This window comes from Mastomys coucha, unplaced genomic scaffold (genome assembly GCF_008632895.1).
Source record: "Mastomys coucha isolate ucsf_1 unplaced genomic scaffold, UCSF_Mcou_1 pScaffold15, whole genome shotgun sequence".
In the NCBI taxonomy this organism is placed as follows: domain Eukaryota; kingdom Metazoa; phylum Chordata; class Mammalia; order Rodentia; family Muridae; genus Mastomys; species Mastomys coucha.
In genome coordinates this window covers 15,124,901-15,145,856 of record NW_022196897.1, presented here as the reverse complement: position 1 = coordinate 15,145,856, position 20,956 = coordinate 15,124,901, and the positions used below count along the sequence as shown (strand labels likewise).

The 20,956-nt window shown below is 51.5% G+C and overlaps 1 protein-coding gene across 6 annotated transcripts in view; it reads left to right on the top strand.

Annotated features, from left to right (window-relative positions):
* The window catches only part of Vav2 (vav guanine nucleotide exchange factor 2), a 169,354-nt gene that overhangs the window by 130,900 nt on the left and 17,498 nt on the right, over positions 1–20,956 (top strand). For 3 of the 6 annotated variants that reach the window (XM_031369484.1, XM_031369485.1, XM_031369489.1), the window contains 15 exons: positions 92–160; positions 1,593–1,693; positions 5,118–5,217; positions 5,979–6,074; positions 6,509–6,577; positions 9,224–9,310; positions 9,550–9,635; positions 10,312–10,444; positions 11,224–11,238; positions 12,657–12,766; positions 14,343–14,444; positions 14,754–14,842; positions 17,816–17,832; positions 18,394–18,415; positions 19,772–19,899. In XM_031369484.1, the coding sequence (XP_031225344.1) occupies positions 92–160; positions 1,593–1,693; positions 5,118–5,217; positions 5,979–6,074; positions 6,509–6,577; positions 9,224–9,310; positions 9,550–9,635; positions 10,312–10,444; positions 11,224–11,238; positions 12,657–12,766; positions 14,343–14,444; positions 14,754–14,842; positions 17,816–17,832; positions 18,394–18,415; positions 19,772–19,899 (1,224 nt within the window). The remainder of the gene's footprint in view (positions 1–91; positions 161–1,592; positions 1,694–5,117; positions 5,218–5,978; positions 6,075–6,508; positions 6,578–9,223; positions 9,311–9,549; positions 9,636–10,311; positions 10,445–11,223; positions 11,239–12,656; positions 12,767–14,342; positions 14,445–14,753; positions 14,843–17,815; positions 17,833–18,393; positions 18,416–19,771; positions 19,900–20,956) is intronic. The other 3 variants (XM_031369486.1, XM_031369487.1, XM_031369490.1) reach the window with 1 other exon arrangement.

Here is a 20,956-nt window from a genome sequence, read left to right as displayed (position 1 = left end):
AGCACTGAGCCCTCCCTGTGCAGGGTGGCTTTGGCTTTGACTGGAAAGTGCCCCCACATACTGAGCGGCAGCATAAACTTCTTCCTTCCAGAACTACATGGGTCCCTTGCGGCTGGTGCTGAGCCCGGCGGACATGGCTACTGTCTTCATTAACCTGGAGGTAAGCTTTCTGGCATGTTCCTGCCAGGTATACAGCTGTCTCCTAAGATGATATCCCTGGGGCTTTGCGGAGCTGCATCCCTGCTGGTGCCTTGGCTGGCTTATGATTGACAGATGGGAGGATAGCTTCCCACACTGGAGACTGTCCTTCAGGAGGCAGAAGAGTTGATATCTGGTGTGACCTGAGAGTTTTCCTGTGACTTGCTATGGTAGTTGTCAGTTGTGCACAGACTCACACAGCTCTAGAGCAGACTTGAGACCCACAGGGCTATTAGCAAGGCTTCTGTTAATACAGAAGGAAGTGTGCCCCACAACTGCTCTGCTCTGCAGGTGTCTGACCACTCATGTGCACCAGATGACCGTGTGTGAAGGTTAGCCTGTGAAGGCAGCTGGTTTACAACTCCAGATGTCACACATGAATGGATGCCCCTCAGAGCATGCTGCTTGCTTCTGGCTCCTTACCACCTCCCATTAGCTCAAAGACTGAGGTTGTGGTGGGGTGTGTCTTACTCTCCCACACAGGGCTGACCAGAGCGTTCCTTTTGCTGTCTGGGCCTCAACCAGTACAAATGACTTGTGACAAAAAAGAAGCTGTGAGGAGTAGAGGGTGCGGCCTGTGTTCTGAGCACCGTTCTGTATCTGGGGTGGAACTTGAGGAATCTTACTTCCTCTAGGCCAAGGTGACATCGCGAGGGTGTTACTTCTTGCAGCAGTTGAGAGCTGAGTGGCTGCAGGCGACTCCACTCTTCCAAGTAGCGTGGCGGCCACAAGGTTGCTAGCTGAGAACAGCTACACTGCCTTCTCCATCTTCTGGCTTCAAGTCTGTCCCGAGGCAGCTGCCCTGTGTCCCTAGAGGCCGATTTGGGTCTGGGCAGCTCCCTCCGCTGCATGACCATAATAATGTGCTTCAGCTTCTCCATGTTCTGGACACTGTAACAAGGATGTACAGCCTGTGAGGCAGGGAGCATATGGCCCAGGATGGCTTTGAATGCAGTCCAACCCTAAGTCTCAGATTTGCGTAAAACATTTAAGATTTGTTTTGCAATTTTATATTTTTGTAATTGTGTGATTCTTGAGTGCTGACTCTGTTGATGGCACTGGGCTATAATGTCAAAAAGTTAGTCAAGTGGCGGTGTCCCACATCTTTAATCCCAGTATTTGGATTAAGGCAGAGGCAGGCAGATCTCTGAGTTGGAGGCCAGCCTCAACCCAGACCAGACTCTGGTCTCCAGAGTGACTTCCAGGACAGCCGGGACTATACAGAGAAACCCTGCCTCCAAATCAAAACAAAACAAAAAGCTAGACACACCTGCTAGAAGCTGAGTGACACTAGTCTTCACGGGCTTAGATGAGCACCCGCAGCACCTCTGGGGTGTGTTGGCTAGCGGGGCCTGGCTATGTCCAGCTGTACACTGACCCTACTTTCCCTTTAGGACCTCATCAAGGTGCATCACAGCTTTCTGCGAGCCATCGATGTGTCCATGATGGCTGGGGGCAGTACCCTGGCCAAGGTCTTCCTGGAGTTTAAGGAAAGGTGAGTGACAGCTGACTGGACCTGAGACCCTGTGTACCTGGAAACCAGCCCAGGCAGGATAACAGAGGCAGGGAAGTTCCCCGAGGCTCAGCCTCACATTCTCGGAGCTGAGGCAGGGGTTCACTCGTCTCTGGATCCTCGTTCCTCTTTGAAACCAGGGTCACTACCCACTGCTTCTCCATCACAGCTTGGAGGGCTGGGAAACTCCAAGCCTCACTTCCATAGTAGGGACTTGTGGGGTCCCTGCAACCCTCTCTGCTTCTCTGGCTCATTGGGATCATGGTGGCTAATGTTTGTAGCCTCCAGGCCTAAAACCCAAGGAAACTTTTCTGTTTAAGTTACTTGACATGTTCTATTCCATCCTTGACACTCTGCAGGCCAAACAGATTAGGGGATCATAGGCAGTTTGGGAAGAGGTGCCTGCTCTTGGTGGGATCAGAACTTGATGTCCGGAAGTACAACAGCTATACCTCTGTGCATGTGCCTTGGTTTTAGCCATGCCCTGTAGCTCTGCAGTGGGGATTGGAGGGAGTCTGAAGCTGATATCGAGCAGAAGCCGAGGCCCGTGTGCTCTGTACCACAAGGGAGACCCACACCTTCCAAGACCACAGCCCCAAAGATTTGGAGTGCCTCGTCTCTGATGGGTCATTTGTTGTGTGCCCTGTCGGAGCCTTGCCCCCTGACCCCCAGTCTCATTAAGTGCAGTAGCCAGCCAGATGGAGCTATGCCAAGGAGGACTTGTTTCAGGATGAGATGCGTGAGCTTAGGCTTGTGCCTCTGTAGCCTTATTTCCAACTTGTGGGTGATGTTTTTTCCTCTTATTTTTAACTATGTGTTTGTGTGGGGGCATGTGTGCAAGAGTGCTGGGTGCCCATGGAGGCCAGACGAGGGCATCAGATTCTCCTGGAGCTGGAGTTGTAAGTGGTTGTAAGCCACCCAACATGGGTGCCAGGAACTTAACATAGTCCTCTGCAAGAGCTAGTATTATTTTTAACCCCTGGGCTATCTCTCCAGGCCCAATATTTTTTTTTAATAGTACAAAATGTTGGTTGTTAAAATGAAGGCCTGTTACCTCTTACTTCCATAGCCAACTTCCTGAAACACTCTCAGAATGAATCATTTGTTCAGTTTTGAGAACAGTAAAACACGTTTAGATTCTATGCTTCGAAGCAATCTGTGCATGGACAAAAGGGTTAGGGGACAGTGCAGGAAAGTCCCTGGTTGCTGCATCAAAGGCTTCAAGTGTCAGCAGTTTAAGGGTATGGTTTTGGGGTGTTCCTGGGCCTGATGTAGGCGAGGGGGGTAGGTGGAGCACCTATAGGAGACAGCACAGAATCATGCTGCACAATGTCTGGACTCCATATGCTAAGCAAACACTCAGCCTCAGAGCTACATCCATCCCAACCTCCCTTGAGCCTGAGCTCCTTAATTCCCACTTGTGCTGGGATTGTAGTTGTGCATCTGTCAGAATAGGTAGTGCCAAAGGCCCTTTGGGGTCCTATGGATGAACAGGGAGCCCCGCTGGAATTATGCTTGTCAAGCTAGTAATGCACGGTGCCAGGGCTCCTGCCTGCTGCCTTCTTCCTCTGCACCTGGGCCTGAGTTTGGGAAGGGGTTGAATGTCATCTGGTCCCAAAGCCTAGGTGTATTAGTTACTTTTTATTGCTGTGATAAAACATCATGAGTGTGGCAACTTAGAATAGTGTTTAATTGAGCTGTGGTTCCCAGAGGGTTAGAGTTCATGATGCCTTAACCACTCTTCTATCCCTGTGAAGAGACACCTTGACCAAGGCAGCTCACAAAAGAAAGCATTTCATCAGGGCGTACTTACACTTCCAGAGTGTAGTGCATTGTCCTAACAGGCACAAGTAAGTGGTGTTGAAGTCACTTCAGAGTTCTGCATCTGCAGGAAAAGACCCTGGGCCTGGCTCAGGCTTTTGAAACTTCAAAGCACACACCTAGCGACACATTTCCTCTAACAAGGCCACCCCTCCTAATCCTTCTCAGGTAATACCACTCCTTGATGACCAAGCATTCAGATGTATGAGCGTTGGGCGGGGGGGTGTTCTTATTCAAACCAGTATAATGGTGGAGCAAAGGCATAACAGCAGCAACAGTTCAGAGCTCACATCTAGATCTTCACGGAGGAAGCAGAGAGAACACTAGGAAACAAAGCTCACCCCATTCCAGGAACTATAGCAAGTGCTTCTCTCTCTCAGAGTGGCTCCTGCACGAACTCTAGCCAACTGCTCAGCCTTGTGTCTGTTGCCTAAGAGGAGTAAGAGTCCCAGTGGACAGAGTCTGCTGCAAGGTTGTTAGAGTCCGATGGGGGAGGATCCATGGGGTCCTTCTCACAGACTCCCTGATACATATTGGGGTGGGGTAGGGGGAGGCTGGGACACTCAGGATAAACCCAGCCTCCCAGTAAGCTCCTTGCAGGGCTGACACTCGTCAGCTGCTGTCTCAGGCACTTTACTGGGGCTTCAGTAACCTCGGATGACTGCTTGGAGAATGGACCCTTAACACTGTCACCGAGGGAGCAGCAGTCTAGTGATGCGTGGCTGCCATCATGCTTGTCCTTGATTACATTATCCTGTGGCACTGTCTCCTCTTTCAGCAGCTCATGTGTGTTCAGGGAAGTCTAGGGAGGGAGTTGTAGGCTAGCTGCCCTCTTGTCCTGAGAGTGCAGATGTTCTGGTCTGAAGAGATACCATCCCCTGGGGACAGCACATGGAACCAGGTGATGACAAAGAGGACTGGATACGATACCAAAAAGATGTTCTGAATGGCAAAAGAGAGATGGTGACACGTGGGCTAGGGAGAAGAGGGGAGGAGGGGAAAGCAGAAGCTAAGTAGGGCTGGCTAGGGAAGCTGGGACCCTGTTGCTTCTGGCTGGGCACAGGCCTTGCATATCTCTGGATGTGGCCACTGACACCCCTGAAGAAACACCAGAGGCTTCCTCCTATTTGTGTGTCCCTAGGATGAACCTGAGCCATGAATAGTCCCCATGCTAGGTCTAGAGGCAAGCAGAGAACCCCATTAGGCAGGACCTTCTCTCTGTTCCAGGCTCTACCTCAGAACAGAGGTAGAGCCACGAGTCACAACTTGAAGGAGGCCCATGGGAGGTGGTCTCCTTGGCTAAGGAAATTGGGTAACCCTCCTTTGTTAATGTTTTGGGAGCCCTCCCCCCAACCCTGTCAAGGGGGTTAGGGGAGTAGAGCCATTTGGGGCTCTACTCCTGAGCTCTCCAGCCTGCCTGAGAAGGAGTCAGGACATTGTAGCTGCATGCATCTTAGAGATGCATGGGTGCATGTGTGTTCATATTGCCTGTGCACTGTAGCTCAGCCCATAGCAGCTGTAAATGTCTTACTTGATTGGCGCCCATGTGGTGAGCGCTGTGTACATGTTGCTGTCCCCTTTTTAGGCTCCTGATCTATGGAGAGTACTGTAGCCACATGGAACATGCTCAGAGTACACTGAACCAGCTCCTCGCCAGCCGAGAGGACTTCAGGCAGAAAGTGGAGGTAACAAGGCATCCCAGTACCCTGGCCCAGCACAGCTGACTAGCCAAGGCCCAAGGGACACACCAGCTTCCTTCAGTACCCATCTTTGGTTTTGTGGCTATTCCCCCATTTTGTTGGGTGAGTCCTAGAATACATATCTCAAACTAGAACACAGCCTAAGACTTGGGCTGTGGAGGGCTGGACAAGTCCATCTCAGTGAGTGACACTTGACCTTAGCAAAGGCTAAGGTCCTGGCAGACCTTGGCAGGTCTACGTGACTTGTGTATATACTGGCCCTCCTTCCCTTGCCTAGGTTTGCCTACTTCTGTCAGCTTGTTTCTCCCTTGAGCGCCTTCTGGCTCTTCCTCACCTCCAGGTCCAGGAGTGTCACTATTCTGTGTGGTTAGGAAAGCTCTGTATTCAGAGCTCCAGCTTAAGTGCTGGTAGCATGTGACTCTTGTTTCTCCTGTCCCTGTACCCCAGGGGATCCTAGCTAACTTCACAGCCTTGTATGAGCCCCCTCCCCATTTGGCTTCTCAAGGAGCAGATGGCAGATCCATGGGCCATGTTCTGCAAGGCCTGGCCCCAGCAGGCACTGCTGCACAATGAAGTGCTTCAGGTCCCAGGGTCCCATCAAGTTCCAGGATCTTGCCCACATGGTGACCCCAACCTCATGCGTCCGAGAATCCAGGGCTGAGGTCTCTTTCTCTATGTGGCTGGCAGTGAGGGAGTGGGTTCTCCCAGGGAGAACACCCTTCATCCGCTTGCTTCTCTTTCACCAGGAGTGCACACTCAAGGTGCAAGATGGCAAGTTCAAGCTGCAAGACCTGCTGGTGGTGCCCATGCAACGGGTGCTGAAGTACCACCTGTTGCTCAAGGTGAGGCCGTCAGCTTGCTCACCATGCCCTCTGTCACACTGGGCTCTGTGACATGGGCTTGGGCTCACAGGCAGGGTGGCACACGGGCTGATGAGTGAGCCCATGTTCGATACATACCATGAAGGGTGTCATGGCAACTGGAAGGAAACTTATGAATAAACTACGTTAACAACACTAGGAAAGTGGGAGGAGAAAGGAAAGTACTCTTGGACCAGGAAGAGGAGATCTGCTGTGCTGATGGCTTGATCTCTGAGCTTTCTTGCACAGGGATCTACTATGTAAGGGATCCCATGTCTGTTGGAGTTGGGCAGGTGGACTTGTGCCTGGCCTGGTGGGTGGTTTTGTACTGAGGGTCTTGCTGTGTGCACTGGGTGGGGGCAGGCACAGGACTGGGACTTTGAGGGCTCACTCTAGGTCTCCTCTCACTCCCACAGGAGCTCCTGAGCCACTCTGCAGACCGGCCAGAAAGACAACAGCTCAAAGAAGCCCTGGAAGCCATGCAGGTAAGTAAGTGAGGCAGAGCGGGGGAGTCGCCAGACCGGTGTGCATGCATTCCTGGATCCAAACTGAGCTCCTTGGCAATCCGGACCGTTTGCCTAGATAACACAGACAGGACACTGCGGATGGGCTTAGACTCATATGACAGTGGAAGGATCTGCTTGCACCATGTGTCCAAAGTCCCCAGCTTCACTTGCCTGCAGTTGCCCTGTCCCCACACTGTATTTTCAAGTATCTTCTGGGACCATCAATGGTTTTCAGGTGCCAGCTCTACCCTGGGGTACCTCTTTTTCTTCTGGGCATCTGCTGCTGAGGGTCTGTCCCATGCCCTGCCCTACCACTCACTTGAAGTTTCCTTCTCACATGCTGGCTTTGAAGACCCCTGCTCAGCCATTCTGCACTTCATGTATGACACAGTCCACTGCCCTCGGAAGCTCATCCCTGTCCTGCTCAAAAACTTTTGTGGCTTCTGCCGCTCTCTGAATCAGGCCAGGGTCATTGAAGATGTGTGTACCAGCAACGCCTCAGGTTCTAGGGAGCCTGGCCACGCTCAGGTTCCTGGGCATCCTCCATTCTTTCCCACCCTAGGTGTGCCTAGGCCGTGTCCTCTTCCTCATTAATCTGCCTACGTCCCACTCATCTCGTCTTTGCCATGAACTTGACACTATCCAAGAAAGTCACCTTCCAGACTCCTTAGACAAGGGACTGTCAGGCGACCCCACAGCCATACCTATGCCTCTCATAGACACCTGCCTTAAACAAGGTGAAATGCCTGACACAGGCTAGGTCCCTTTGGCATTGCAGTGTTATAGAAGCAGTGAGTTCCAGCCTTGACTTCTGATACCTGCCCCTGAGGCATCCTCTGGTCCATGGACCCCTTCTCTTCCCAAGATACCTCATTTGAAGATGGAGGAGCTGCAATCTAACTCCCACACAGGTTCAGGGGGAGGCGCTGACTCTCAAAGCTGCCTGGAGCTAGGTCCCTGTGAGCAGCCTTCATGCAGCTGGAAAGTTTACACTAGTTTTGGATATACTTAAATGTCGGTGCCATGGCTGACATGGGGACCTGTGGCTGGCTCCCCTGGGGAACTGAGGTCACCGCAGCAGAAGGACCACATCTTCCCACTGCAGACACAATCCAGTGTCAGCCATTCCTGGAGCATGTGATTCATAGTACAGGTATCCCCTGAGCCTCACAGCCTGGCCAGCAGGTGGCTTCTGATCCCTTTGTGGCAGAACACCCTGAGGATATATAGCTCTGGACATTCCACAGAGGGTTTGTGACTCTGTCTGCTTCTTATCACTGGGAGTCAGCTCTTCAAACTTCAAACTTTGGAAGGTGTCCTGGTTTGCTTTCTGTTACTGTGATAAATACCACAATTGAAAGCAACTTAGGGGAGAAAAAGACTTATTTTAGGTTACATTCCTAGGTCATAAAAGGAAATCAGGGAAAGAATTCAAGGTGGAAACACAGAAAGAAGGCTACTTACTTCCTGTAGTGCTTAGCAGCTCTCCTAGAGCCCACCTGCCTAGGAATGGTGCCACCTGCAGTGGGCGGCTCTGTCTCCTCTGTCGTCGGTCAAGACAATCTCTCAGACATGAACATACAAGACAGTGTGATCAATGCAGTTCTTTAACTGAAGTGCCCTCTGTGAAAACGAATACAGCAGGGAATCTAAAAGTGTTTAATGCCCCCAAAGCAGAGCAGAGAATCATTCATCTGGCCGGTGTCTGAGCTGTCAGTGCCCTGGAGCTAGGTTTCCCACAGGGTTGCAATACACACTCCATGCAACTCCTGTGGTAGTCGGCTGCTTTGCCTCCTGAGCTCTGCTGTCTCTGTGGGAATCCCCATCCCAGACATGCACTTCTGTGACTCCTGCCAGAGTGCACAGGGCCACACGTGCCCAGATCTGTCTCTGCTGTTGATTTAGAATAAAACCCACCCTTTACAAAACTTTGGCATATGGTAGGGAGCTGCCAGGCACCAGGTTTGTGGGGTAGCCCTTGAAGTGACCCCAGAGGCGAGAGAGGCCATGAGGGAGGTAGGAACTGGCTCCAGGATGTGGGTCTGGCTTTTGTGTGTTGGGGATTTCCTCTCTGCTCTGCCTTCTGAGCAGGATCCCTGCTGCTCTGTCCCAGCCACCACCGGTATCACTTCCAGGCCATTTCAAACTTTCTGAAGCAAAGTGAGCACTGCCCCCTGGTGACTAACTACAGGATTGCAGTATCATGTAGGGACCTCCTTTCCCTTAGCCACTTACAGAATACCCAGGCTCCACAGGGAGGTGGGACAGGGGCTTCATGAGAGCAGAAAGGTCTAGTCAGTGGCTGTGTGCAGCCCACTGTGGCTTAGCTATGCTGGACTGCATCTCCATTCTAACACAGAAGGCCTGTTGAGGGAGGGGAGCCTGGGTTTGTAGGCCCCCAGCACTCTCTTCAGTGCAGTGTGTATGTACTCTGGTTTCAGATGTTGTATTCTTCATTTTATTCCTTCCTGGTTACCTGTGTGTGATGTTTTTTACTCTCATAGCCCAGAGTTTGAGTGACCCCAGGCAAGATGGAGGAAGGGTGTGGAATGACAGCTGGGCTAGGAAGGGGCTGGGAGTTCACCCCCGTATGACTCCGTGCACTGATCCTGTCTTGATTTCCAGGACTTGGCCATGTACATCAATGAAGTGAAACGAGACAAGGAGACTTTGAAGAAGATTAGCGAGTTCCAGTGCTCCATAGAAAACCTGGTAAGCAGGTGGCCCTTCCACCTATGCATACATGCCGTGGCATAGGAGGGAGGTGGGCTGGTATAAGCCTTCATCCACTTCAACCTACCTGTGTGAATTATGCCCTGAGGTCACCATAGGCACATTTTCCTAGATCACATCTGGCTCTTGCCGGTCCTGCCCTGGGCATGCCCACTTATCTCCTTGTCTAGCAAAGCAAAGGTTGTCTACCCTTGGGCTAACAGTCGTTGCCTTTCCAGCAAGTAAAGCTGGAAGAATTTGGGAGACCGAAGATTGACGGGGAGCTGAAAGTCCGGTCTATAGTCAACCATACCAAGCAAGACAGGTGAGTAGGGTGAAGGTTGACACCACTTTAGCCTGGGGACCCCAGTCCCAGGAGGCCCGAGACAGACCCTCCTATGGGAAGAGAACATCAAGGTAGGCTCTATGCAGCTGTTTCAATTACTTCCTTTCTTCTGTCCTTGACCCTCTATGTGTCTGTCATATCAGCCAGCAATAGCCACACAAAGGCACTGCCCTGCCTGTGGCGGGCCCTGAGCTGGCCTGGGAGACAAAGCTGGGACTCGGAGAGGTCTGGCCTCTGGGGAGCTCTTTGCCAAGTAGGAGTAGATAGGCAGGTGTGGGGGGGTGTCAGGATAAGTCAGCCATCTATGAGGGGTCACAACAGACTTGAGTTCTGGGGGTACAGAGGAGAGAATTGGCAGTAGCCTTTGAATAGTGCTCCAAGGGAGATAAAGATGGAGGGATGAGGACCTTCTGCATGAAGGTGGCACTGGGAATGGCTTTATGGGAGCAGTGGCTTCCTGACCAAGAGTCATTGTGCCATGTGGACCTGGCCAGAAAGGAGGGCCTCACCTTGGAGAGTGGGCAGCCAGTACAACAGGCTTTGGCCCTTTTGGTCTGACACACTGACCATGGTCTCAGGGACAGGAGTCAGGCAGGAGTCCAGGCTCTTCACACAGGGTATGGCCGTCCTGACACTCAGTGCACTATGTGGCCAGGTACCTGTTCCTGTTTGACAAGGTGGTCATCGTGTGTAAGAGGAAGGGCTACAGCTATGAGCTGAAAGAGGTCATTGAGCTGCTCTTCCACAAGATGACTGATGACCCTATGCACAACAAGGACATCAAGAAGGTGGGTCTGGGTCTGGAGAGGGGGCAGGTGCAGGGCCCTAACCCCAGGGCGAGCTCATCAGGTGTCCCCTGCTGGCCTCCCTTTGTCATTGTGACTGGCAGGTAGTTCCCATGGTGGGTTGTAGGCACCCTTAGGATTCCAGCTTCCTGGAAGCAGAAGGGAGGTCATACTTAGGGCACCAGTAAGAGCCTAGTTCCCAGCCTTGACTTTTTAGTCTCAGTGGACCTGACTCTAGTTCCTCATTGTCTGTTGTAGTGAGCAGACCTTCCTGCTCCATTCTTGCTCTGTCTCACTTGCTGGGGCTGACTTGTGGTTTGTCAGGCTCTGAAAGCCAGTAGACTAGGACTGCAGGAAAAGGGGGTGTGGGTTCAAGAGAATGGGGCTGTAGCTGTAGCGGGTGGGGCTATGGGTACTGAGGCCATGGCTGTGAGGGGATGGGAAACACAGTCTTGCTTCTCTGAGGCTTCTGAGTACATGTGTGTAGCTCTGTGCTGGGTTGGGGACAAGAGCCAGTGGCTAAAGGCTCTGACCTTCTGAAAGTCCTCACATAGGACCATGCACAGGCTCTTCCTAACCCTGGTATCTGAAGCTAGACATAGTGACCAAGGCTGATTTCCAAGCTCCAGGGCTTCTAGTGAAGCCTTGGGGAGAACACCTAGAGTGCTTGACATAAGTTGTGTTCTTTCATCCTGGGCAGTCAGCCTGCCCAGGCTGCAGTGTATCCTGGACAAGCCTCTTACTGACTTGCCTCCCTTTCCTTTCCTCTTCATGCTTCCTAGTCTCATGGGAAGATGGTAAGCCCCTGGTGCGCTCCCTCTCCCCCAGTGCTGCCCCCTGCTGGCCTTTCCAAACTTGTGGGTTTGGGGCTTCCTGGGCCTGAGTAGGTCAGGTCCATGGCCCTCCCCCTCCTTCCTCTACATCTCAATCAGGAAAGTGACACATATTTGTGGCAAAAGACTTGATTTTCAGGTGTGACCTGGAAGCCAGCCTGCTCCCCTAGGGGTCACTGAGCAATGGCAGGCGAGGCTTGTGATCTCTGCCCTGCAGGGTCCTCCTCACTCCTCCCCTGCCTCTCCCCATGCTCCTCCCCCTCTCCCTTTCTCATCCCTCCACTTCTAACAGACTTTCTACACTTTCCCTGCCACCCTTTGGAAGCCCTTTTCTCAAGCCTGGATAATTGGCCAGGCCAGTGGGTTGGGCCTGGCTGCTAGGTGGCTCAGTTTAGTCAGACCCTCAACCATCTGACCCCAGCCTTTGTTTTTACCGATGTTATAAACTCAGGATTTGTTTTTTAACCCAGGAAGTGAAAGGGAGTGGGGCTCTAGAAGGCTCCTGGGCTGGCTCCTGGGTCCCACTCCTGAGGAGCCTCAGGGACAGCAGGAATTTGGGTTGAAGTGCCTCATGAAAGGTGTGGGGGAAGGGTAGGAGAGCCTGATAGAGGGTGTGCCCTGAGCTTTCGGTGTAGCCACACCTACACATATGCACATACACACATAGCAGGCCTCCTACATACATAAAAGTACACTCAGCAGGGTTCCTGCATACATACACACGTGCATGGGCACAATGGGACACATACATATACAATAGTATGCACACATATATACATGCATGCATACAGCGGGACCACACATACATGCATGTTGAGAACAGGATCTCTGCATGCATACATGCACGGGCACACAATACTACCTATACACCTGTACACATGGGTCCTTGTGCAAAACATGACCTATATATAGGTCAGAACATATCCATGCATGATGTCTATACATGTGAAAGGAGCTATGGATATCCAGACACAGGCTTAAGTGCGCACACATGGACCTTCTTTGTCCGGGGACAGAAACAAGTACCCATGCACATGTGCACACTTAGGCATAGTACAACATACATGTTACACAGGAAAGTACACATATACTTTGACACATGTTCCTAAACACCTTCACACATGAACACCCTGGCCTGCTTAGGCAAGAATGCAGTACACCCACAATCTCTGATGTGGGAGGATACACAAACAGGCATGCAACCAGGAAAGAGTGTTTGTGTCTATACACAAGAGTGTGTTGCACAAGGCGTAGGCACACACATCCACATACAGTGCTAGTGAACCTGTGTGCACCTGGTAGCATCCAAACCATGTCACCTGCCAACTGCTCCTGTCTCCTACAAAGCCATGCCAGCTTCCAGCATGCCTCTGTCCCCACAGTGGTCCTATGGCTTCTACCTGATTCACCTCCAAGGAAAGCAAGGCTTTCAGTTCTTCTGCAAGACGGAAGACATGAAGCGGAAGTGGATGGAGCAGTTCGAGATGGCCATGTGAGTTTTGGGCAGGAGCCTGAGGCCTGTTGGCTCTGGCTTCCTGACCTTCTCAGGGTCATGGTGGGAGGTGGTTTTGATGCTCATTGTGAGACATGGGACACCAGCCGACTCAGTAGACCCTAGCTATCTGTCTCCCAATGTCCCATGTGGCATCGGGTGTCCTGCTAGATGAGCCAAACCTCATGCTTGACAGCTAGGTTGTGACTTGGCTTGGAGGTCTCTGAACAGTGTCCCATGTGGGTTGAAGGGGTACCCCACACATAGAGCAGAGGGGTTGAGGGGGTGGTGTGTGCCTCTGGCCTTACAGGCAGCCGGGCTTGGGGATTTCTGGGAGAACATACCACTTCTTGAGACTTCCCACATGATGAGATTCGGGTACAGAGCACAAGGTCAGGGGAGCGAGATCAGGCCTGTTCACTGGGTTGGTGACTTATGAGCCAGTGAGAGCTAGACTAGAAGAGCCCTGGAAGCCGGGCAGTGGTGGTGCACACCTTTAATCCCAGCACTTGAGAGGCAGAGGCAGGTGGATTTCTGAGTTCGAGGCCAGCCTGGTCTACAGAGTGAGTTCCAGGACAGCCAGAGCTATACAGAGAAACCCTGTCTCGAACCCCCACCAAGCCCTGGAGCTCTCTGCCCCTCAGCTTCTGTGGGTTGCAACCCCCTGTGCTGTGAGCAGTTTCAAGTATTCATAGAAGCTGGAGATGCCTGTGAGCAACCTCACATACATTTCTTGACTTGCTTCTGCCTGTCTTGTTTGTTGTGCCTTCTTGGGTCTGATGGTGGGGAAATTAATGTAGCCTCGAGGTGTGTCTCCGAGCCCCAGGGCTCTTCATGAGCTGCTAATTCCTCATCTGTGCAGACTTCACTTACACTGTGAAGTATGAACCTTACTGTAACTGCCCTGCCATCCACAGAGCACAGATCAAGACCAGCACTGAGTGCCTGAAACCAAAGTAGCATCAAACCTTCTCATGTGCAGGAAATTTCTTCAGCCTGCAGACCTGTGACAGGTGCAATGTTTAAGACAGTAGGTCACTGAGAACTAGTCACTAGATGGTTGTACAATGGGTTTTAATGAATTGCTGATCATTACACTTGCACAGGGGCCTGTGTACAATCCAAGTCACTGGAAAGCAAGCCCTGTGTTTGTGAGGGTTGGACTTGATACCAGCTGGCCGCTAAGTGACCACTAACTTGTTTACAGTGGCAGAGGATGACCCGTGGCCACTAGGTGACTACTTACTTGTATGCAGTGGCAGAGGGTGACCTGTGTCCTGGCTCACAACAGGAGCTGCTTGATTCTGAGGTTTTCCATGTAATATTTTCAGTCCACACTGGATTATAGGTAAACTATAGACCAGGAAGGACAGCTGCCTTCACATACTAAGCTTGACACTCCTGGGCCATTTTAATAACCTGTTTCACCCTCAGTCTTGCCCCTGCTGATCTTAGGGAGAGCCATGCTGGAGCGTAGGTTCCTGGTTTGTGTAGCCTGGGTCCTTATGCAGTTGTCGCTGTATTTGTGGGCTTAGGGAGTGCCTGGCCACAGATCACCTGTTTTTTCCTCCACCAGGTCAAACATCAAGCCAGACAAGGCCAATGCCAACCACCACAGCTTCCAGATGTACACGTTTGACAAGACGACCAACTGCAAAGCCTGCAGGATGTTCCTCAGGTAGGAGTCTTGTGCCTGTCCAACCCTGAGCTCCAGGATACACTGCGTAGCTGCCCTGTGACACCATCGCACCTGAACCTACCTTGGTGCCATGTGATGTCTCAAAGAACCAAGAGGATGACTACAGGGTCAGCAGCCATGGCTGTCGGAGGGTCCGGTCCCCTACTACGGACCGTGGAGTGAGGGGATGGGGGAGGGCAGGAGTCAGATGCTTCAGGGGCATGGATGCTCCAGGGTGGACCATCGTGATGACTGGCTGAGTGTGCAGGGAGCTGCGCCCCACCTCACCTCCCACCCTCCGTCACACAGGGGTACCTTCTACCAGGGCTACCTGTGTACCAGATGTGGTGTCGGGGCCCACAAGGAGTGCCTGGAGGTGATACCCCCCTGCAAGATGAGTGAGTACTCGGCAGTGCACGGAGGTGGGCCCTGCCACTGGTGCTCTTGATTGTGGGGACCACTTGATCACATCTGCCTTTCACCCAAGGGAGTTGCATGAGAGGAACTGAGGCTAAGGTGGGCAGAGAGTTGACTGGAAGAGATTATCAAAGCTATAGCTGGGAGGGCTCCACTCTTAAGCTCTTGTGACTTTCCCCTCCATCTCCTACATCTCTGCCCCACACCCACGCCCCGGGCCCAGGGTATCCTCAGCAGGAATGTGGCCTTGCCTGTCATAACTGGCTCCCGCTCCTGGTTCAGGCACTGTGTTCTCATGGTCATTTTTCAGATGAGGCAGCTTGGGGCCTCAGGAGGGGGAGAGGCTGCGCCTTGCTGGCGCCAGGCACAGGAACTAGACCCCAGAGGCTTGATGTGTGTGATTTGGGAGTGTGTTTGGAGGTTTGTAAATGGTGCTCCATCTCAGTGCCTGGGCTTGAGCAGTGGGCGCACGTAGGGAACAGGTGAGCACAGGCTTTTTTCTCTGTGATGCTGGAGCAGAATCTGCCCCTGGTCTAGGAGAGTTCTCCACCAACCCCCACACTTCCTCTGAAAGGCAGGTGTGGGGCGTTGACAGGGTGTCACAGGGACAACTCTGCGTAGGTAGTGACACCTGCCGAGTGCTTCAAATGGGAGGTCTTACCACTCACTGACACAGGGACCACCACCCAGAGGAGGCCAAGGCTGCTCTGAGTCCTAGGGCTGAACTATGACTAGAATTTATTCTAGCGGGACAGCTTTGCAACAGCCCTCTGTGCAGTATGGAGTGCTTGGCAAAGTCCTGGTCATTGTCTTGTTACTGAGCATCTGCTCTGCCACCTTGGTCTCTCTGGTCTAGTAGATGCCAGCTCCAGATCGGCCCCAGAAATTGGGTCTTGACAGTGGCTTTGATTTGGTCAATGTCGCCCTCTTGTGGCCATGAGCCCCCCATGCACGGCAACTGCTATAGTTGCTTCTTACTTTGTGTGATTCTAAAAGTTAACAAACTTAATTATTAAAATTGAATTAAAAAATAAGACAGGAAATAAAAAAGATAGGACCTGGCATGGTGGTGCACACCTTTGGTCCCAGCACTTAGAAGGCAGAGGCACACAGAACTCTGAATTTGAAGCCAAACAAGGCTTTAGCAAGAGTCTGTCTCAGCAAAAGAGAAGAAATGTGGTCAATGAACTTGTTTAGAAATAAAAGCATGGTGTGTGTGTGTAGCTCAGTTGGCAGAGTACCTTCAGGAGGTGGAGGCAGGAGGATCAGGGTCAAAAACATCCTTGATTATAGAATGAGCTTGAGGCCAGCCTGGGCTATGTGAGACCCTGTCTCAAGATGAACAAACAAAGCCATAGAAATAACTGAAGGTAATGTTTAGGTATATTTTAGGTTTTCTTTTTGTTTCTCTCTCTCTCTCTCTCTCTCTCTCTCTCTCTCTCTCTCTCTCTCTCTCTCTTTTTCTCTCTCTCTCTTTCTCTTCTCCCTTCCTTCCTTCCTTCCTCCCTTCCTTCCTTCCTTCCTTCCTTCCTTTCTCTCTCTCTCTCTCTCTTTCTTTCTTTCTTTCTTTCTTTCTGTCTTCCTTCCTTCCTTCCTTCCTTTCTTTCCTTCTTTCTTTTTTAGAAAATACATTTTCAGAGTTACTTCCTAATGATCAGATACTTACTACTTGTAGAAGTTTGAAATGTAGAGAAGGAAAAGAAGGGGGAGGGTGATTCATAGTCATAGTTCCTTTAGACACCAACAGGTACGTTGGTCATTTCCTTCGTATATCAGTGGGGTCTTTACCAGTATCCTCAGTGCATCACAACCCCTGGCTAGCTCTAGACATTATCCCAGGGGGTTGTGACACACACACACACACCCCGAGATGTAACCCATGTTTTCCCTCGGTCGGCTGTGACACACACACACACACACACACACACACACACACCCCGAGATGTAACCCATGGTTCCCTTGGTCAGCTGTGACACACACACACTCACACACACACTCACACACACACACACACCGAGATGTAACCCATGGTTCCCTTGGTCAGCTGTGACACACACACACACACACACACACACACACACACACATACCCGAGCTCTAACCCACAGTTCCCTCGGTCCTCTGGTAGGGATGCTGTTGCCATCCAAGCTACTTTCCCTCTGATCTGCTCCACGTTGGTCAGTTTTCCCCTCTGAACTGTGGCAATACCACAACTAAAGCAGACGGACTGGGTGGCCCCATGGGAGCCCAGATGCCCCTAGGGCGATACCAGCCTCTTCCCAGAGCCTTTCCATGGAGAATCTTCCATGGGCAGAGCAAAGGCTGTGTTGCCATCCTGTGGGACATTGCTACCCACCATCATGTGCCAAAGAGTCTGTAAGAAACTCAGATGTTCGCAGAGCAGTCTTCAGCCACAATAGTTGGGCTTATTGATGTCCCCCAGTCATACTCTGCAGCTGTAGTGGCCGTTGTTTTGACTCATGCCGAGGTGGAAGGACCACCTACCAATGACTGGGGTATATCTCTCCTCTCACATGACAGCTGAATGACTAGTGTCCTTGAGTATGTGGGACGGTCTTAGAGGAAGATGATAATGGAGACCTGTACGCTCACCTCCGTATCACCTACCTGTGGCAGGTATCACCAACAAGGTGTGGAAATTGTCCTGTGAGCCCCAGATACCATCAGGTGACTCTCACAGTAGCCACCATTCAGTGTTGGCCCAGGTAGAAAAGCCCAGGCTATTTCATGTACGACTTACAGTCTGTGAGTTCAGAATATGCTGTCAAGGTAACTTTCATAGGTACGAGGCTGGGTCTATGTGTGTGTCTCTCATCAGCCTCTGAAGGGAGCCCCTTGCAGTTAGCCAGCTCTCCAGTCATGGGAATGCACACTGTGAAGGTCCTCTTTCTGTCAAGGCTTCTGCTTTGACCCCTGATCTGCTTCCTTTACAGGTTCACCTGCAGATGTGGTGAGTGCTCCCAACGCTTCCTATTGCTTGGGACTCGGCCAGCATAGAAACGTGTCTCTGTGCATGCTCCCCTGGTGCTGTGATAGCTGGCATGTGTCTTAGCAGCTCACCCACTCTGTCTCCCTGGTGCTGTCCGGCTGCAGCTGCACCTCTGTGGTACAGCATACCCATGGGCACATAATCACTGAAGTCATTACGGAACATAAGCCATGTCTCCTGAAAGCTGTCGAACCAGCCCTGATACTCAGCCTCGAATGGATGTTCACTGGGCCCCACAAGGGCACGGAGATGCCTCTACCATACAGCACTTAGTTGTGTTGTCCAAGGCGTGTCGAGAACAGAGGCTGGGAGATGGTCTGGGAGGCTTCCTTGGGGAGGCGGGAAATAGGGTTGTAGAGTGGGATTGAGGAGCTCAGGATCAGGTATAACAATTGTTAGGGGAGGGAAGTAGTGTTGCAGTTATCTACTGGAGGCATGGCCTTTCACTCATGTCATGGGATGGTGCTGATGTGGGGCCCAGAAGTAGAACACTTTCCCTAACATCTGTCCTTGTTCTCACAGGATGCTCCTGGAGCAGGACCAGGTGAGTGTACTGGACTCAGTCATTTCTGCAGTCTATATCTGCTCAACAAGCTGGGTCTGCACGTGGTGGTGGCTGCTTAGAGAGCCCTAGCCTCTCTGGCTGCCTCCCAGGGTTGACTTAGAGCCCATTTTCAGAGGATCAAAAATTTTCAGGCTTTCCATCCTAAACTAAGCACCAGGCCTGCATGATCAGAAAGCCCAGGGGTTACTGCCATTTTTCTGTGCCCTGGATGCTGCCCAAGCTGTTTAAACATTCTAGATGAAACCTGAGCTTCCTCAGAGGAAACTCAAATCCCACCCAGATGTTACCACTATTGGTCCATAGTGACCCAGACCAGGCCTGGCAAGACAGTTCTATGACCTCTTTGAACATTTGCGGTGAGACTGGGGCACAGTGGGACCCCATCTGAGGATAGTCTCAGATTCTTGGGTGTTGCGTGAAATATTAAAGGACACCATCCCACGCTAGTGCCAGCTACTCTCTGGCCCCGGTGGTCTTGCCACCTCCATGGCTAGCCCCATGCAGTGACCACCCATCTTGCAGTTCTCTTGCTATGGATTGTAACCCGATAAAATCAAAACTCTAGAGGCTTATGATTTATCAGTAAAGATAAATTATTTCTATTAGTAAATAGATTTCTATTAGTAAATTCTCAACCCACAAAACACCCACACAATAAACTCAAAACTCAATTGATATAAACACAAGCTACACCCTTAGATTGGGCAAACACACCCTACTTATTATTTAATCGTCTATCTAAGAAATCCCCAATACTTAAGGCTCCTAGGACTGTGTGGTTTTGGCTCCTGTTCCTCTCCTATAGGTTCCATCTTATCTCCTCCTCTCTTTCCCTTCTTCTCTGTCCCTCTGAACTCGCTGCACTCTTCTAAATTTCTCAGCCCGCCTTTCTGTTCCACTGACCATTCACAGGCTCCCACCTCATCTTGTGCCTGCCCTCACCTGCCTATAGACAACAATCCACACTTGGGTGCTCAGCCTATATCTCTATTGTAGCCCCAGGCCTGCTTCTCATTCTGTGGTACCTCATCTCAAACACGGGGCGGGGAAAGGGCTCCCTTCCTACACTGTACACTGTAGATCTAGCTCAGTGGTGTCTGGGAGAGACATAAAATTCCATCTAAAAATAAGTAGCTGTTACTGGAATGTCCTGGCCTCTGTCTTAATTTAGTAGATGTAGGAGCCATATGGGAGGGATGCAGAAGGGGTGATACCCTTGTGTCTCTGTGTTGGGGAACAGTTTCATGAAGGGTTCCCCAGACCAGGAAGGGTTAGTGATGGGGGGAGCCGCCAGCAAGGACGAAGTCATCAATGAGCTGTTTTCTTCTACCTTAGGTCCCAAGATGGTTGCTGTACAGAATTACCATGGTAACCCAGCCCCTCCTGGGAAGCCTGTGTTGACCTTCCAGACAGGAGACGTGATAGAGCTGCTCCGGGGTGACCCCGATTCTCCTTGGTGGGAAGTGAGTCCTGGGTCCTGGAGGTGGGGTATGGCTTTGCTCCTCTCCCTGCATATCCCCCAAAGGCCAAAGCAGGGAGGTTAGGGGTGATGCCATAGAGTGATGGGCGGGGCTGCTTACCATGGCTTCTGCCACCTCCATCCTGCATGTGAACTCTGCTATATCTTCACGGAGGTGATTATCACACAGGTGGGGTGAAGCATTCTTCCACTGAGACTCTTGTTTGCCCTGATCTTCCTGCCTCAGTGGACCCCACGGGCCCCACCAGATTCCCAGCATGCCCTGCCCTGTCCTCAATGCCCCCATTCTGGTCAGCAACCCCTCACAGTGTTAGGGACTGGCCTCAGGGCCCTGTCTAGTGGGAGGGAGACATATATAGGCCCCATCATGTTCTTGTGGAATAGTTACAGTTGGGAGCTGGAGCGTGCCTTTAGCACCCTCTCTGTTGAGCCTTGGCTCCTAAGGAACCCCGAGACTCCATGACTGGCTTGGAGTACAGAGTTAGGATAAAGGTTAGTGATATTTGTAGTGTCTTGTTCTCTCATCAGAAATTGAGTTCAGGCTCCTGACCCAGACGCATAACATGAGAACCAAAGGGTATGGAAGGATGCTCTGTATCCTGGGTGTCATAAAAGTACTGAGGGATGCTCTGTATCCCAGGAGTCATAAAGGTACTGAGGGATGTTCTGCATCCCAGGAGTCATAAAGGTACTGAAGGATGCTCTGCATCCCAGGAGTCATAAAGGTACTGAAGGATGCTCTGCATCCCAGGAGTCATAAAGATACTGAGGGATGGTTGCTCTGTATCCCAGGAGTCATAAAGGTACTGAAGGATGCTCTGCATCCCAGGAGTCATAAAGATACTGAGGGATGGCTGCTCTGTATCCCGGGTGTCATAAAGGTACTGAGGGATGCTCTGCATCCCAGGAGTCATAAAGATACTGAGGGAGGATGCTCTGTATCCCAGGAGTCATAAAGGTACTGAGGGAGGCTGCTCTGCATCCCAGGAGTCATAAAGATACTGAGGGATGCTCTGTATCCCAGGAGTCATAAAGGTACT